The sequence below is a fragment of the Paramacrobiotus metropolitanus genome, unplaced genomic scaffold, assembly GCF_019649055.1.
Source record: "Paramacrobiotus metropolitanus isolate TYO unplaced genomic scaffold, Prichtersi_v1.0 Parri_scaffold0000015, whole genome shotgun sequence".
In the NCBI taxonomy this organism is placed as follows: Eukaryota; Metazoa; Tardigrada; class Eutardigrada; order Parachela; family Macrobiotidae; genus Paramacrobiotus; species Paramacrobiotus metropolitanus.
This window is the reverse complement of record NW_026570235.1, coordinates 1544548-1562485: the sequence shown is the minus strand read 5'-3', so window position 1 is coordinate 1562485 and position 17938 is coordinate 1544548. Positions and strand designations below refer to the sequence as shown.

Below are 17938 nucleotides of genomic sequence, written 5' to 3'. Positions count from 1 at the left end.
CGGTTGACTATTTTTTAGCAAACTTTGCGGCACGTAACCACAGACAGTTGAAATCGGTTAATTCTGTTCAGCCATTACAATACTCATTTACCACAAGATCTACTGCAGGGTAGAAGTACAGAACTAGCATGCAATACGTAACAACGTATGCGCGCCATTTCGGATCGCATTACCATTTTGGATGACTGGACCACCGGCATTCAGATCGGATCGCTCATAATCTGTTCGCCTTCCGGTTTCACGGATAAGACAAGGACGATATGAATGAGGATGTTCCCGCGAATGAACCAACATCCATGCTTAAGACGATCAGTGGTTTGGGACCAAAATATTCTTACTCGCAGTCACGCCTATATATAAGTACAGTACCTTTTTTCTCAACCCATTTGTAAGATAAGATTCTCCTTTGTGCATTACTAATTGATGTGTACAAGTAGTAACAAAACTAACAATCAAGTGATGACAAGTTCTAAGTAATAAAAAATAACAAAGAAATAAACTGAATAATCATTACGAAAAAGTAATTTTACATACTGTAAGAATTGCACAACGACAGGTCACGATACTTCTCAGTGTGAAATGACTCGATTCGTGGCAATACTGATTATACTGTAATGCTTTATTAAACGTTTTAAACCTCAGAATATCAAAGCAATGTTTCGGCATCGCACTTTTCGTACCATAATATTAAACTAACCAAAAATGAGGGCTGAACTAACCCACTGAAGAGATTCGCTACAAAATACTCTAAAAAAAGAAGCATAAAACTTGTCAAGGCAAGATTCTCATAGAATAATGCTGGATTATGCCCTGTATACCGCAAGTATAATAATACACAGGTCTTTGACGACATCACAGGAAAAGCTAAACTGGTCCCAGCCAACTACAGGTAAATAAAAACGATCGCAACAAAGCCCCAGCTGAGAAAAAAAGGGCCACTACTTGAGCTTGCGCAGTTCCGCCTCCATCCGGTCAATTTCCGCTTTAGCGAGAGCATTTTCCTAAAAACAATTCCGATATTGTCCATTCTCAATCGAAAAGAAGGTGTACACAGAAATCAAAAAGGTAACCTCTTTCATCTTGACATTTTCCACAGCATAAAACGTAGATCGTCGCAAATTTTGGCTCGGGTTCTTGTGGCCAACTTGCTCTCCATATTGTTTGGCAACCGACAAAACGCTTTCATGGAAGGATTGTCCTGGCTTATGAATGTTCAGCAAAGCGATGACAGCTGTTTTCTTGCTATTCAGGTATTCATGCATGTGATTACGCCCTTCTTGAAAAGACTGTAGTTCAGACAACATTTTGGATTCCTTTGCCTTGATATGAGAACGGTTCCTAAAATTCAGCATGTCATAGTTAGCGATCAGTTAAACATTCTCCTATTCAATTAACAAAGGTTAATGATTAATAGAGAAATCAAAAACTTACTCTTGAACTGCTTTCAATCGATAATTCAATCCCTGACTGTCCTGTTGCAGCCTAAAATATTCGATGTTTGTACAAAAGATCATAACTATACCTCATACAATCTTTGATCAAGACGAATGATGGCACAAATCGGTGGCGGAAAGATTGGTGAAATGATACGATTTAAAATCATATTACTTATTTCTGCAATATTACCGGCGGCGTTCAACTTCCAAACCACTTTTGCGTTTCTCAGCGTCACCAATTTTCGCCAGCAATGTTCCCATTTCCTTTGTCAGTCCTTTCGATTTCACATTTAGCGGAACCAGAACGTTTTTCAGATTCTCCTTCTCTTTCTTCCTCTCATCGGCATGCTGAGCTTTCACGTAAACTAAGGACTTCAGGCGAGCAACTTTTTCTGTTAAGCTGTCGCAGTAGAACGTTGCACTGTCGATCTGCTGACCAACTGTCGATGTTTTGTCGTCCATGTATTTTCCAAACGAAGCAGCAAACCATTTCAGTTTCTCCATTTCCTTTAAAATACAGGCTGATTCCGTATTTTTCGATTCCGAAGCCGCGCGCAGCTCTGTAATTTCTTCATTCAGATCTTGTTCGCGTCGTTGAAGTTCCCCTTTCAAAGCTGCACAATCAGCCCGCAGAACATTGCTGTTATTCTTTTCCATTTCCAGATCAGCCTTTAATTCAACAGTTTTCCGCGTTAATTCACTTTCCCGACTGAGGAAATTTTGTTCCGAAACTATATGATCTTGTTCGCGTCGTTGAAGTTCCCCTTTTAAAGTTGCCAGTTCAGCACACTCAGCCCGCAAAACATTGCTGTTATTCTTTTCCACTTCCAGATCAGCCTGCAGTTCAACAATTTTCCGCGTCAACTCACTTTCGCGCTTGAGGAAATTTAGTTCAAACTCTTTCAGTTTCTCCATTTCCTTCAAAATACAGGCTGATTCCGTATTTTTCAATTCCGAAGCCGCGCGCAGCTCTGTAATTTCTTCGTTCAGATTTTGTTCGCGTCGTTGAAGTTCTCCTTTCAAAGCTGCCAGTTCAGCACAATCAGCCCGCAGAACATTGCTATTATTCTTTTCCATTTCCAGATCAGCCTGTAGTTCAACAATTTTCCGCGTTAACTCACTTTCGCGAGTGAGGAAATTTTGTTCAAACCCTTTCAGTTTCTCCAATTCTTTCAAAATACAGGCTGATTCCGTATTTTTCAATTCCGAAGCCGCGCGCAGCTGAGTGATTTCTTCATTCAGATCTTGTTCGCGTCGTTGAAGTTCCCCTTTCAAAGCTGCCAGTTCAGCACAATCAGCCCGCAGAACACTGCTATTATTCTTTTCCACTTCCAGATCAGCCTGTAGCTCAACAGTTTTCCGCGTTAATTCACTTTCCCGACTGAGGAAATTTTGTTCCGAAACTATAAGATTTTGTTCGCGTCGTTGAAGTTCTCCTTTCAAAGCTGCCAGTTCAGCACAATCAGCCCGCAGAACATTGCTATTATTCTTTTCCATTTCCAGATCAGCCTGTAGTTCAGCGATTTTCCGTGTTAACTCACTTTCGCGACTGAGAAAATTTAGTTCAAGCCCTTTCAGTTTCTCCATTTCTTTCAGAATACAGGCTGATTCCGTATTTTTCGATTCCGAAGCTGCGCGCAGCTGAGTGATTTCTTCATTCAGATCTTGTTCGCGTCGTTGAAGTTCCCCTTTCAAAGCTGCCAGTTCAGCACAATCAGCCCGCAGAACACTGCTATTATTCTTTTCAATTTCCAGATCAGCTTGTAGTTCACTAATTTTCCGCGTCATCTCACTTTCGCGAGTGAGGAAATTTTGTTCAAGCCCTTTTAGTTTCTCCATTTCTTTCAAAATACAGGCTGATTCCTGATTTTTCGATTCCGAAGCAGCGCGCAGCTCTGTAAATTCTTCATTCAGATTTTGTTCGCGTCGTTGAAGTTCTCCTTTCAAAGCTGCCAGTTCAGCACAATCAGCCCGCAGAACATTGCTATTATTCTTTTCCATTTCCAGATCAGCCTGTAGTTCAACAATTTTCCGCGTCAACTCACTTTCGCGACTGAGGAAATTTTGTTCCAAAACCATCAGGTCCCGTTCGTGCTGATTTCCATCTCGGTTGGAAGCTTTTTCTTTACTGTTATCCACCGCAAATGACAGCTTTGCAGGTCCTTGAGGCTTATGAAACTGCTTACAAAGCCTTGTTGTGGCCTTTTTATTCGATTCTTTGTGATTATGATGATTATCTAAAGAATTTCAGTTCACATTCATAATCGCGGATAGGTATGTTTTTACGTAAATCTACTAGATTTTGAGGGCACAAAAAGGTACAAGATACCACTTACCTTTTGACATGGGTGTCAGATAGATGGACTCATTGGAGAAGGAAACGTCGCGCGGGGTTTTCGCGAACGAAGACATTCGAGCAACATGATCGGGATTGCTGGGGTTGTAGTGACCGGGTCCAGGATAATCTTTTCCCACTGAAAACAAAGAAATTCTTCTGTTACCGCTTGAAAAGACTAATCGACATTCGTTCTTTAACCTTCAAAGAAATTCCTATAAAAATAAAATAAATTGCATTCGTTAACGTACCCACAAAATCGAAACAGCGCTTTACTTCCGCTTTGGGAAAAGATGTCATTGTTGTTTCGTATTGTATGTAGGAAAAAATTCGTGGGATAATTCTGAAAAACAAATAGAAGACTAGAGGACCATTAAAAGAGTACAACTACTGTAAAATTAAAACATAAGACGAAGAAAATCGTTTGAGTTTTGACTATCTAAAGAACCAAATGACAAATGCACAAAATTTAGTTTCAGTTTCACGATGCAGTAGTCACTTTTGTCGGTTAGAGCAACAACCTGCAACGGCCTGTTAGAGCACATTTTTGATTGGTCGTCTTGTAACCATCAGCCAATAAAATCCCTGAAACGATACACCATCCAAAATCGCACACAGTTGATTGGATCCCTCCGTTTCTAGTGTCTATCGGTATTAGTTGCTGGTTTGTTGCTGTTTTAACAATGTAATAAATAATAATAAGTGTTTTATTAAAGGGTTCGGGGTTGTACTGTTTTGCCGCAAACATTCGGCTTTGCAAAACAACGGGAGAGCACAAAAATCAGCCTGTTACAGTCCATTAGAGTTCACACCGACAAGCACGAGCCGGTACAGTACAGAATGTGCTTGACAAAAAAAGAACGTTCTTACAATTAGCTACGACGGTTCACCAAAACATCGCAATAAAATAAAGAAACAAGATACCTATCAGAAAAAATCATCAAAATCATTTTCAAATCGCGCGTCCAGATCAGCGACTTGAGCCTTATTACTCGTACTCGGAATCGTCTCAATATCCTCGTCCGCGGCTTTCCGGCTTATCGGAATGACATCGTCGGAATTTTTCGAAGTGCTGCTGCCGGATTTTGACTTTTTTAAGCTCACACTCCCATCCTTTCCAGCGTTTTCCGTCTTCTTACGCTTCCGCTTTTCTTGCCGTTCTTCAGCGCGTTTGACCCGTCTGTCGTCGATGTGCTCCATCATTGTTCCAAGCTGCTTATAGACGGCCGCATTGTTGCGGAAGAGAAGCCGCACATCTTCCGGATTGATGCTTTTGCGTTTTGCATGCCTACTCACGAGTCAGAATCAGTGATTGACGATTGTAATCAGAATAAGACAATCTGATAACCTAAGTCTCTGTTTACTGCGGAAGTCTTTACATATAAGTTTCTTTCCTAACATGTAAACCCTATCACTCTGATCACGGGTCCATGAAAAGTTCCAAAATAAATCGTTACGACAAAATTTGGAAATAAAATCGCTACGACATATTATCCATTATGTGAACGATAATTAATTGAGCGCTGTTTAAATTGTTAAATCAATTATTTCAATCCCGATAAGTCAACTTAAAAGTGAAATCCAGCGAACAAAATGCTGTCGACAACTTACTTCGCAAACAATTCCAGGTCTCGTCCCCAGGCAGGAATTGTCTAAAACCAGAATTGCTGTGAAATTATAGAATACATGCATGACAATGATGACATTTTTATATATCTATACTCGTGCAGACTATATTCACTAATTTATACCATAATTTGCCATTCAACAACAAAATTACGTAAATGACTTAATTAAGTCTTTAAGACTTTAACTCTAGCTCAAAATTCGTAAAACTACAAAACCTTCTATCATGATATCATTGTACATATCATTCTGCATTTATTACAGTGCCACGTACATAGTAGAATCGTTAGAGTTTCAACTTTTAACAGACCTGAAAAACGTTATCTGCGACAGTGGCTACAACCGATTTGGAAAACTCCATGTTGAAATGTCGCCCACAGTCTTGGGACATTTTGTATACCGTATAATGCACGGCATGCTTGAGCAGCTAGAACAACAGATTGAAACAGTACTGCAAAATAAGTCAATAACTACGTATGTAATATGTATCGCATGAAAATGGTAATATACGAATACATACACTTTTTTTTTAAAACCTTTAACTGCATTGTACAAACGGCTTTTTCAAACATACGGTCTCGTCGTCAAGATCTTGGTTTCTATCTTCGACGTCTTCGTCCACATCTTTCGAAGCCATTGGCCTGCGAATAAAATTTGAGCAACAATCAGAAAACAATTAAGATCGCGAACCGATGATTTTAATAATAAATAATAAATAAGTATTTCTCACTCTGAGACGAGTCTCACTCATTCTATGCAGATTTTAAAAATATTAAGATTTAGTGAGTCTGATTTAGCCAGTAGGCAGTAGGCACTGTTCTAACTAGAGCCCTGCAACGGATTGGTAAATCCGAACCGCTCCGAATCCACTCCGATTTTCGGAGCGGATTGGACGGATTTGTTTTAAAAAAATTCGGATCGGAGTGGTTTCGGAGTTTAGGCTTGCCTGAATGGATCGGATTCGGATGTAATTAGGAATCCGAATTATCCGAAATAAAATTGTATTTTCAAATAATTTTTATAGAATTTCTATAATTTTTAGGACAAAATGCATCGTCAGCTTCGCGCTCCGCGCGAGGCTTTAGTGTGACTCAGTAAAGCACTGAACATAGCTACTTCTATTACGTTAACTTCAGTTACTGTGCCATTTGTTAGAGGCGAAGCTTGTTCAATCAAAAAAAAGAAACCTGAATTAGGTACAACTTTATGAGTTTTTTTGTTGAGAACTAAAGGAGATGCCACTAACACGTGAAAGCAACTGTGGTTTTTGCGATGGCAAAATTACCGAAATTTTCGGAACTCGCAACTCGAAAAACGCCCAGGTATGAGCAATCTATGGCTAAAACGACGCAAAATTTATACGGAGAATGGAGATTACATAAAAATTAAATAAACGTTCTGAAGATTTTGAAAATTGAAAATTTTGATGACAACTTGGCGTGCGCTATCTTTAATTGTTGCAGCGGATATTATAGGTATGTATTATAGATTTTTCTGGAATGGGACAAAAAATAAATATGACAAAAATTTTCGGAGCGGATCGGACTGGATTCGGATTTGTAAAAAATATTTACGGATCGGAGTGGTCGGAGTATGATTTTGAAAATTCGGAGTCGGACTGGGTTCGGAGAAAAATTTATTAGTTCGGATCGGACTGGACGAAGTTTTCGACTCCGTTGCAGGGCACTAGTTCTAACTTCTGATGGAGGAACGAGATTCCTTTACATTGTACGAGTCGCTACGGCAACCTGCTGCGTGTGGACGTATGGATATTTTTATGGGTTTCTGACTTCACAGTCCACAGTCACAATGATTTGCTGCTGTTTCAGTGTTTCCCGAGAAAAACTGACAAGAACCAATTTGGTTCACCGTGTGGCGTTTTGTACCTTTAAAAAAATAGTTTGAAAGAAATAAGTCTTGAAACTTTCATTGCACTATCTTGGTACCGCCTTGTTGTGACTGCGATTTTCTTATCCTTTTATTAATTTATTGGCATGGCGGAGGATAAGTCAGCCCAGTTCGACGGGATGCTGTTTGCCATGGCTCAGCAGCATCCTGGCGGGGTTCCTGAGGTAACTATTTATCATGATCGTAAATCAGAGTTCCTTCGGTGAACTTCTGAATTTCGTTAGCTCGAATGGGTTATGGTTTTCTTCGTAGCTTTTGGATACGATTTTCGGGTTTTTAGCCCGAAAAACTGATTTCTACACAGGCGGAGGTCCTGGAGCCGCGGAGAAGGTTTGCCCCCTGATGAAACCCCTTTCCGATCCTTTTCTGTTATAGTAAACTGCATTTTACTATTAGCTGGTACTTGGTGCCTTTCGGAAACATGAGAAATCAGCTGTTGGCGTGAAGGAGGCTGCGCAAAAAGATCGCGAAACACGACAAAAGAAGCAAGAGGAGAAGAAAGCCAAGGAACGCGAACAGGACGCCAAAACGGCCATGCAGGCTAATGAACCGCGCATTCAAGAATTAACGGACGAGGAAGCTGAAAAGCTGCAGAAAGAAATTGATGCGGAAAAGAACAAGCCGTCCGGGACACCTGTTTCGCCGGTAGCGAACGACCAAGCCAAAGGAGATGCAACCAAAGTAAGCCTCATCGTTACGGGTTATAGCGAAATTTACGATACATCGAAATTTTGTACTTATCGGACATTGCAAATTTTGGGTAAAATTACGCAAAGGAAAACGAGCTCAGCGCACTGGCTTGTTTGGATCGTATACTGAAAAATTAGTAATGAATTGCTTTTTTATTCGTATTGAGAAGTGTATAACAGTGATGAGTGATGGTTTAAGTTTACTGCTGCCATGCTGCGGCAACCCTGACGATGACGTAGCGTTTTTACCGTCATACCGTAGCTTTGTTTTGTTTTGTAGTGGAATTTCTTTTGCAATAGAAAGAGGTTAATAATTAAAATTTGTAAGAAAGATAGTGCGTTTTGGGCCGATTCAGACTATATTTTCTGTAATAGGATTAGATTATTTGTGCTACGAGTAGTAGTCACTGGTGTATTGACGTCTGCTGATGGAATTTAGAACCGTTTTGCAAAAGCGGCGTGCGAGTTGAATATTAATACAATGATTACAATCCCCTGACAAATTGCGAATTACCGTTTTTAAAGATCGATAATGTGATGCATTGGATGCATTGAATTTTTATCTGTGTAGACAGAGGAAGAAGAGGATGAGGACGCCAAAGGAAAGGTTCCTCCTAATGCCGCAAACGGCTGCGACTTACCGAATTATCGTTGGGGACAATCACTTTCCGAAATTGAGGTAGGTGGATACTAAAAACTGAGTTGTAGTGCGGACTCTTCGAAAGATCTGGCTTTACCGCATGCCGATGGATATGGGTCATATGATTCACTTTCTGGTTTGTTTTTAGTTGGATGTTCCTTTGAAAGTTGCCCCTAACCTCCGACTGAAAAGCAGTGATATTGTGGTTGTATTCGAGCAGCAGGTAGTCAACAGCAGCCATATAGCGTTGCCATTGTTCCATTGTTTGTTTGCGTGGACATATTCTTACTTGTTGCAGCATCTCCGTGTTGGCGTGAAAGGCCAGACACCGATCATTGACGGTGATCTTCCGCATCGAGTAAAAGTGGAAGAATGTACGTGGTTTCTTGAAGGCAAAAGCGGCATCCATTTGACACTCGAAAAAATTAACAAGATGGAATGGTGGGACCAGCTTGTCACCAGTGATCCCCTGATTAACACCAAAAAAGTCAGTCCCGAGCCGTCCAAACTGGGCGATCTGGATGCGGATACGAGGCCTTTTGTTGAAAAAATGATGTATGACCAGCGCCAGAAAGAACTCGGTTTGCCGACATCGGAAGACCAGAAAAAGCAGGATCTTTTGAAGAAGTGAGTGTTGTTTGCGTTTTTTGCTTGGATCATCGGGTTTAATTCATAGTGGTCTGATAATTCAATTATTTTGGTTTGCGATTGCGTGATTTATGTTGTGTACGACGTTGTAGGTTCATGGAGCAACACCCCGAAATGGATTTTTCGAAAGCCAAGTTTTCCTAAAACCTGAATTCCGTTGTGGAATTTCTCGTGCCAGAGCTGTGGCTTTAATTAGGTGTTTTGTACTTTCCTGATATTTTCTCATTCTTATTAAATAGCAGTCCATCCTTTTTGGTCGGGAGATTATCCGCATGAGTCGTCTGCGGTGTTGCTGCGGAAGTTAGTGCATAAAGTGATATCTCCGTTAACGGAATTTGGTGCGGTCCGGATCTTACTTTTAAAATCGGACGTTCTATTGATAAGAAATTGTAGGGTTCGTTAATTGGTACAGAGGTTCACAAAGTCACAATCGAGGCGTAAACAAGAATTCAGATTGACAAGATCCGCTTCTGGTGAAAGCCTCGCATCTTGTATACTAAGCATGGTGATTCTTCCTTTTGTTTACTCGGATATGTGCGTTGGCGGCTCATTTACTGACTAGTGAATTTGCGCAGCATTTCTGAATTCCGCTTATTGCGGTATACAGTTGATTAGGGAAGCTCTGATAGGCCCCTTTATTAATCTAAAAATGTACTTTCGCTGTTTACCTGTCTCGGAATGCAAATGACGCAACCGGAACAGAATTCAATAATTCGTAACACTTTATTAGTTTTAAACGGACGACTAAACGGGGCGGAAGCCCATTGGGGGCCGGCCTGTGACGTAAGGACATTCATCCAATCGGGTCGCTATAACCATGGTTACCGATGGATGCGTCATCCGGTTATGAATCGTTCTTCGTCTGGCGTATGACATTCCCAATGGTTTTCGTTGAAATGTTATAAACGGTGGTCGCAAGAGATTGCGCGTTCCATTTAATGATCTTCCTTGGCTTTAAAAATTCGGACTAGGCTGTAGCTGAGAAGTGAATATCAGCGCCGATTCTGATTGCACATCTTCTATCGCTTGTCAGGTTGTCTTCTTATACCATCACTCGGAAGCCTTGTTACCGTGAGGAATATCTTCCACTATCTTTCCCGTGAGGAATATTCCCCCTTGATAAAATCTGAACGCTTTAGAGCGCTTTAGGAGACGATCCGTTACCTTCCCGTTAATTCCGTTTAGTTTTTCGTTGGTTGTGTGAACCGTTCTGTTATACGACGGAATGGTAATGGCAGGCACAGAAAGCACTTTAGACGAGATGATGGAAAATGCGCGCATATCGAAGGGGACGAAGAGGAAGGAACTGAGTAAACAGGGCTCAACGGGCTCCATGGATTCTGACATTTCTGAAGATTCTTCAGCGTCCAGCAACTCATGGTCGGGTGATTCTGGTGATCCCACCAGCCAGCTGTTGGTTGCCCACATGGATCCCGCTATCTTCTGTGATCGCGATTTGATGGTACGTTTCTGCTAATCAGCTAATGTCGACTTCCGTCAATTTTTGGAAATCGAGCATAGTTTCGGAGCCCGTATCGTACAGTCGTAGACTCGTAGTAATTTCGTATACAAGTGACAAAGTCGACTCTAATCTGTTTTACTGAAATTGTAACGATCGTTAATTGGTAATAATAAATGTAAGTAACGGCAGAATTTGTCATTATGGTTCAGAATAACTTCAATAACAAGAGGTTTGTCTATATTTTTTTAAATTTATCTATACTGCACAGTGTGCAGTGAAAGTTTGACGGTAATGGTTTTCCACAAACACAGCCGTACTTTGCGATTGCTTTATTCGGCTAGTTGTTTAGAATGATATCTTTCTGTCTGCAATCATATTACGAATTGTTGACAATGAAACAAGTGTCGGTCAAAAATTCAACACGAAACATTTAGGACGAAATCAATTTTGGGTTATTGTAACATATTGTTAAGATAGAATGTTTTTTTTTTCCGGGCGACGTGTTAGCTTTTTAATTGTTCCATAGTCTTTACACAAAATTACAAGGAGTTACCACTGTAACCTTCCATCATGGGGAGCGTCTGGTATCAGCTTGCCCTTCCCATCACTGAGGCTCATCGTGAGAAAATATGCGTATAAAATTGTCGTTTAGCGGAAGTTTGGGACGTGAACCGATAACGAGCCTGGTTTCCGTTTACAGAAGAACGTAAACAGTGCGGCGTCACAAGAAGCGCACTTACTGGTGTTTTGTCGTCACACTGATGCACATGTAGGCATCGTTACATGTGTTGTGGGCGATTGGCAGCGTTTACGGTTACATGTCCCAGTAGATGTGTCTGCGCTCTTCCTGTTCCCTGGGGTGAAATTCGATTAATCCCTTCATGTACGGGACGAAACAACATCCGGTTGGGCATAATTAAATGGTGTAAATGAATTGCTTAAGGTGCGGTCAATTAATTTTGGCCGTGTGACCAGTTTTGCGTAGAAGAGTTTAAGATTCTGCGTAGGGAATTAACTGTTTTCAGACCGTTATTCCCTTGCTAGCAACGCTGAAAATACCGCTGATGTAAACACTAACAGCGTAAAAAAGTAGGACTGGTTGATCAGAATTAAAATTCTCATGTTGTATTTGGTGGCTCATACTGAATTGTTCCTGCCGTAATTACTATTAGTAGGGTGGTAGTTTGAGCGGTTAAACATTGAAAATTCTGGGTATGCTTAATCATATTATAAAAGGGAAATGTTGTTTAGTTAATAGTTTTATAATGTGCCTTTCTTGGTGTCTATTTAATGAGTATTATTTGTAGGATCTGTTTGAGAACGAAATTCGAAAATATGACCCGGAAGCCAAAATTTATTATTTCAAAAACTTCTGCCGAGCGCGAATCGACATGGATTCTGTTGCTACTGCCTGCGTAGCAAAACAAGAACTTCATGATCGTCACTTTGGAAGCCGAACTTTGAAATGCTATTATTTCAGGGTAAGAGGTGACATGTCTAGACTGAACGTTGTGATCGTATGCATAACGTGTTGATGTGTTTTCCAGGATTTGTTACTTGGCCGTCGTAACTCTGACCACCTCGAGTTGCCACCACTAGACAAACAGTTTCTAATTAGTCCACCTGCTTCACCGCCGGTTGGATGGGAGCCTGTCCATGAAGGCGAACCAATTATTGACTATGATTTGTTGGCAGCCTTGGCATCGTTGCAACCAGGTTAGATAAACTAATTAAATGTTTTCAGTTCTCTTAATTATTTTGCGACTTCGAAACTGAAAATCCATGAGGATTTCTAGGACGATAACATAGAGGCTGATAGAGCATTTGCACAACATTTTCATTTCGTATACCGAAAAGTTTGTTCGTTTCCGATTACCGGCCAGTTTATTATTTAACACTGAAGCTCTGAACAGGTTGCTTAATGTAGGATGTATCCAATAAACTTGACACATTTAACGCTGTTTTTCTGGAACATTCTCAATTCTGACAGGGTATAATATTGGACTGATGCGTTCTTTGCTGCGTTATGTTTCCGTCAGAGTCGGTGTCGATTGAGTTTTTGTTTTTCAATTGCGTTATTATGTTAATTTTGCTGCCGTGCGTGTGAGTGACCGGTTTCGTGGCCTCGTTTGAGCGATTACTAATTATCCTGACGTAAATTCTTTTCAACCAGCGCAGCGTGATTTCATTTCTGTATGCGCACTATGGAATTGATTGAGCTAGAGTAGCTTTAATCGGAGGCATGCGAGGATATTATTACGGCAGAGCTAACTCGGTTATCTAATGAAAGCAATTTCATTATTAGGCGAAAGTCATGAGCTGCATCCGGGCGCCCAGGAACGCAACATACCAGCCATTATCTTGCAGCCGTGTGACGAGATTGAAGACGATTTGAAGACCGCATCATTTTCCCCGATGGATCTGAGTGATGAGGATGATGATGACGGAGAAAACCAACCTGTGCATCAAAAGAAATTTAAGCCACGTATAACACAAACGCGCCGGCCTCCGCTACAGTAACGGAAAATAAAGGGTAGGCGTATTTATGGATGAATTGTCGGAACTAATACGGAAACACGCTGGTAAAAGTTCTTCCCGTTTATTTTGTCGAATACTCCTGTACGCTTTCTTACTTTGTGTGGAAATTTGTGTTAGATAGATTTGTCATACGTTATGGTGTATAGCGGACGAGCGTTTGTCTTGCATTCTTTGCTTTTGCTCCTCGTCGTTTATATGATTTTTTCATGAGCTGTTGGGAGTTCATTGTACTGTGGCCTGAATATGCAGCTTTATGTACAAAATGTATAATATCTCACAAATTTATGAACATATCTACACCGCTGACCCTGACCATATGAGCGTACTATTTTTAATAATGTCCAAAATATCCTGAAAAAACTGCAGTCACTCAGGGCTTCAAATCACACTCTCTTCCGTAATCCTCTCCAGTAATTTAGACCTCGTCCCGAATTCAAAGCGAATCTCGTTGCGATACAGCAACTCCACTCGTGAGGTGGCTTCGCACCGTATCTGTAGGCGCGGCCACTGCATACAGCCACCTCGTGGTTGAGCAACCGTACCATAGAGATTCGCTTAACCGACAAGGCCTTAATGTACACTGAGATACCGCCAAACAATCAAAGTAAAACATCAACATCACATCGAAATAAAACTTTTCAAACGGAAACTAAACATCACATCGCCACGTCCATTCAACAAACAATATATGCTTCAACATCTGGCGCTTTGCGTAATATGCTTTTCCATCAAGTACGCTTCCTGGTAGACCTATGGAGAAAAACCGACACCATTAAATGTCTGTCCTTGCAATCTGCTAACAACATATAAGAGATAATCAAATATGTGTGGCAATGTGCGTTCTGGGTCGACCACTGACACTTCAAAATGTTGTTAGTTATTAGGGGTTGATCTAATTTGTAAGAAACCTTACCGGTTCATCCTCGCTGCAGTCGGCCATAATACGAGAGCACACTTCTTTAAGCAAGACAACATCGCTATCTCGAATCAGATAAAATCCGTCCTCCCATTCCTTCAGGTCTGTGTCAGATGCGCAAAAGAACTTGACGCCAGAGTCAACGGAAATAATTTTAACATCAAGGAGACTAACGAGAAACCGGGAAATAAGTTTCATGGAACTTTGCAGACCAAAATCATCCGCAACATTCGTACCTAAAAGCATTCAAAACAGCGCTGATTGTGAAATTTCCACCACATTAACGACGGGAATTCCTAACCAGAAAACGCGGAAATCCATACAACAAAACAAAACATAGCTGACCACTCACCGTCCAAAACAGATCCAACGCCATCATGATTCCACCATCCAACAACGACGTACACGATTAATTCCAATAATTCATCATCCGTTTTTGCGAAAGACAAAAATCTATTTAAATATTTCAAGATTCCCTCGTTGCAGTCACGAGCGGAATCCGAGTGAAGGCAAGAAAAGGCGACAATCAAGGCGATAAACTGCTCCTTGAGCCGGGAAAACGCTGCAGTTTTTAGACACTCCAACTTTGGCACGAACTGTTCGAAAAACGCACTGCTATCTGGGAATACTTCATCTGTCCATCCTGAAGTGCAAAACAAAATTACTGCAGTTAATCGTAAATTTCACTTTTCAAAAATTATGTTGAATTAAAATAAAGTAACAATTTAATGCTGAATTAGATAAAAATCCACACTGAAGTAAGAGACTTAATTCAACAAAAAAAGACTGGAAGCGGATCGGGGAAAATCATGAAATCGAAAGTTGGACACTTTCAGAGAAAAATATCTCCAAGACTCAAACATATTGTTGCTCTGGTAAATAACATCAGCATTACTAATCATTTCTGCGATAGATTCACGACGTCCCATATCGTCGACGTATTCCTCTGCTTTACACGGAACCCTGAACTTTTCGCCCTAGTTATCTGACATTGAACGTACGGTCATCAGGGAATTCGGGTCTGAAAGTGGGATCCTTTGTCAGATGAGAGACGACATAAGTTGTCAGTTTCATCCATTTCCCAACAGTCTCCAACACTCCACATCATGGACAACGTTCGACGTCCCAGATGTCAACACTTTCTTGCAAATTCGAAATAAACAAGAACGAATCACTTCATTTGTGCAGATTACATCCAGTGCATAAGTGTGTATTGAAATGGAATGCAATAAGATATCACAGATGTCGTCAAATGAGGCCAAGTAGGAAGTGGTGTGAGAGTATTCATTGTTCTGGAAAAAAAGCCGAATGCACTTCGTTATACAGCCGTCAACCGTGGTCACCTTGTAATGGTCATTCAAACCTGCAGCAACCATAACAATTCATCCGCTAAAACGGTGATGACTTTGAATTCATCCGCATAACCAGAGCCGGGATATTCTATGACTTCATGGAGAATCCGAGGATTTCCCAGGTTCTGCATGATAATACCAATGGACGAATAGCAGCGATAAAATTCCACGTAAAAATGTAATTACGAAAACACTAAAAAAATTCCATAAACACGCACAAACGTAAAATCCACACAAACACACACCCCAAACAAAATGCAAAAAAAAACCAAACATAAAATTTTGAAAACCTCAGTGTGCTCCACAGTAAAAATAAAACGGTGCACATGCTCGGGAAAAATCGATACGAACAAGCACCAACAAAATCTGCGAATTTCAAGTATGTACCATGCACTATGCAGTATGTACCTTATTATGACAGTAAAAACCTGTTAAATGGATCACCTAGTATCTGATTGTGAATTTTGAGAATGTGATGCATACCTCGCACTTACAAAATTGTCCTGAGTCGCTGCAGCAAACTGGCGGCATTCTCATGAAGCTCGACATTTTCCTCCGCGGAATATTTTCCACCCGGCCACATTCGCTCGAAATTATCGGAACCCTGACGAAAACCCACAAGCCGATCTATCATTTTCACCGATGTCCGGTAGTCGATACATTCTTTCGCTCTTTTCGCATCCTGCCAAAACCACAATAATGATTATCAACCACTAAAAACGAGACAAAACTGTTCACGTTTTTGAGTAGATGTGATCATGTGCAACTCACTAAAGCTTTTTGACCATCTTTAACGTCCATCTGAAGTTGCTGCAGCATAAAAAAATCATGAAATTTTAATATGGATTTGGCATCTTTTGTCCGCAGTTACAGCAAATTTCACATACCCGAAGAATTCCCATGTCGATGATGCCTTGAGTTTTCGCGAGGAAATCAGAGAGGCTTTCCATAACACAGGTCGCAGCTTTTACGCAGTCCAGATAAGAGATGTCCAACTTGCCTCTCAGCGCATCCACAATTTCTGAGCCCAGATGCTGCATGGCGACGGATGAAGATTGAAGAATACAGTATAAAGCAATCAGCGAGTAACGGAAGTTATTTACTAATCACTAATGGTTGCGTTAGAATTCAAAACCAGTAAAACCACTAAACGTCTGTAAGTCCCGGCCACCCCCTGGCGCATTCCTTGCAAATCAGTACAGTACTTCGATAAAACTTCAGTCATTATTTCCAAGCTTTGGACTTTTGGTGGAAAATTACAATCGCATCATTTTTATCAATAGGGCCATAGGCAGGCATTTTATATTGAACTCTTCTTGGGATGAAAAAGCTAAACAACTTGTGAATCCAGTTTCAGTAAAAGCTTAGAGCAATGAAACTGACATCCCTGGGTGGGTAGTTACTTGCTAGCTTTTTCGATTCTCAGTCAATGATTTCCCGTTTCCGGTCACTGTTTCTAGGATCTGAACAAGAAGAATTGGTTATATGAGCATAAAGTGAAAGTTTCTCGAACCCGCATTGTAACGGTGTTAAACAAAAGACTCGACAGGAAACCGGCGAAGAATGAGCCACGAAGATTACGGAATATCTCCGTCAGCGGATCCGCATCGAGACCCAACGAGGCAATGCGGCATCTGGAGAAGTACGAGTATCCTTGGAACGCAAAAAGCTTAAATCGTCAACATCTCGTTTCCGTGAAACAATTTTACTTGTAAACTCTTTATTTTTATTCTTTGATTTTTTTTCTGTATTTTTTGAGTTATCGCATAAGCGGACTGGATGAAATCGAACACGCTCGTATAACACGGAACCTGCAGGGGTTGCGCGCTACCATAATATTACTAAACCTTAAGGTTTAGTAATATCACACCAGACCAGACCAGAGATGCGAAAACAGTCAAGTCTACTTACCTGGTTAGTGGCATAAGTATCACATTAATAATTTAATAGGCATCTGTTTAATAAGTATGCTGCATTATGCATTACTCTGTATAATATTTAGACCGGCCGTACGGCGTACGTCGGTTTATTTACTAACTTATAGAATTTAATAAGTATTTAAATTCTGGTCTATACGAAATATGCATACTGTAGAGGAGGTATACGTAGCAAGTGCCCAGTAGTGCAGCGACTACGGTATAAGTACGGGTACTTTAATTAAAGTTTAATTAAAGCACCCGTTTCAGTTAAAGTACCCGTGAAATTAAATTTTTAAGTTTTAGTACTACGTACAAATGTACGTACAATAAACTCACACCGGCAGTTTAAAAGAAAACCCTAGCGGGGCGTCCCCGTGGGGACTGTTCCGAAGGACGGGTTTTATTACATAATAACTGCAAAAAACTTCTGTTGTGGAGTTGTTTACTGGGAAGATTGCCTGAGTGCAAG

General features: G+C 40.7%; 4 protein-coding genes across 4 annotated transcripts; 2 read left to right on the top strand and 2 right to left on the bottom strand.

Annotated features, from left to right (window-relative positions):
• Window positions 1-610: 610 nt before the first annotated feature.
• Window positions 611-6179, bottom strand: LOC129584832 (pericentrin-like). The gene is made up of 10 exons (XM_055477166.1): window positions 6128-6179; window positions 5972-6038; window positions 5708-5824; window positions 5383-5423; window positions 4023-4114; window positions 3773-3910; window positions 1627-3673; window positions 1432-1482; window positions 1071-1338; window positions 611-1001 (listed from the first exon to the last, which is right to left on the bottom strand). Exons 2-10 carry the CDS (start codon window positions 6032-6034, stop codon window positions 939-941), a joined length of 2880 nt encoding a protein of 959 aa, XP_055333141.1. The 5' UTR covers window positions 6035-6038; window positions 6128-6179; the 3' UTR covers window positions 611-938.
• Window positions 6180-7194: 1015 nt separating this feature from the next.
• On the top strand, window positions 7195-9611 carry LOC129584835 (nuclear migration protein nudC-like). The gene is made up of 7 exons (XM_055477173.1): window positions 7195-7469; window positions 7558-7635; window positions 7702-7986; window positions 8566-8673; window positions 8783-8857; window positions 8933-9261; window positions 9375-9611. Exons 1-7 carry the CDS (start codon window positions 7392-7394, stop codon window positions 9424-9426), a joined length of 1005 nt encoding a protein of 334 aa, XP_055333148.1. The 5' UTR covers window positions 7195-7391; the 3' UTR covers window positions 9427-9611.
• Window positions 9612-10163: 552 nt separating this feature from the next.
• Window positions 10164-13552, top strand: LOC129584836 (calcipressin-1-like). The gene is made up of 4 exons (XM_055477174.1): window positions 10164-10744; window positions 12052-12225; window positions 12292-12460; window positions 13050-13552. The coding sequence occupies exons 1-4, from the start codon at window positions 10508-10510 to the stop codon at window positions 13262-13264; spliced, it is 795 nt and encodes a 264-aa protein (XP_055333149.1). The 5' UTR covers window positions 10164-10507; the 3' UTR covers window positions 13265-13552.
• Window positions 13553-13629: 77 nt separating this feature from the next.
• Window positions 13630-16875, bottom strand: LOC129584837 (uncharacterized). Its single transcript, XM_055477175.1, has 8 exons — window positions 16438-16875; window positions 16322-16360; window positions 15562-16232; window positions 15200-15490; window positions 14551-14841; window positions 14196-14434; window positions 13843-14032; window positions 13630-13687 (listed from the first exon to the last, which is right to left on the bottom strand). The coding sequence occupies exons 4-7, from the start codon at window positions 15270-15272 to the stop codon at window positions 13976-13978; spliced, it is 660 nt and encodes a 219-aa protein (XP_055333150.1). The 5' UTR covers window positions 15273-15490; window positions 15562-16232; window positions 16322-16360; window positions 16438-16875; the 3' UTR covers window positions 13630-13687; window positions 13843-13975.
• Window positions 16876-17938: the final 1063 nt, after the last annotated feature.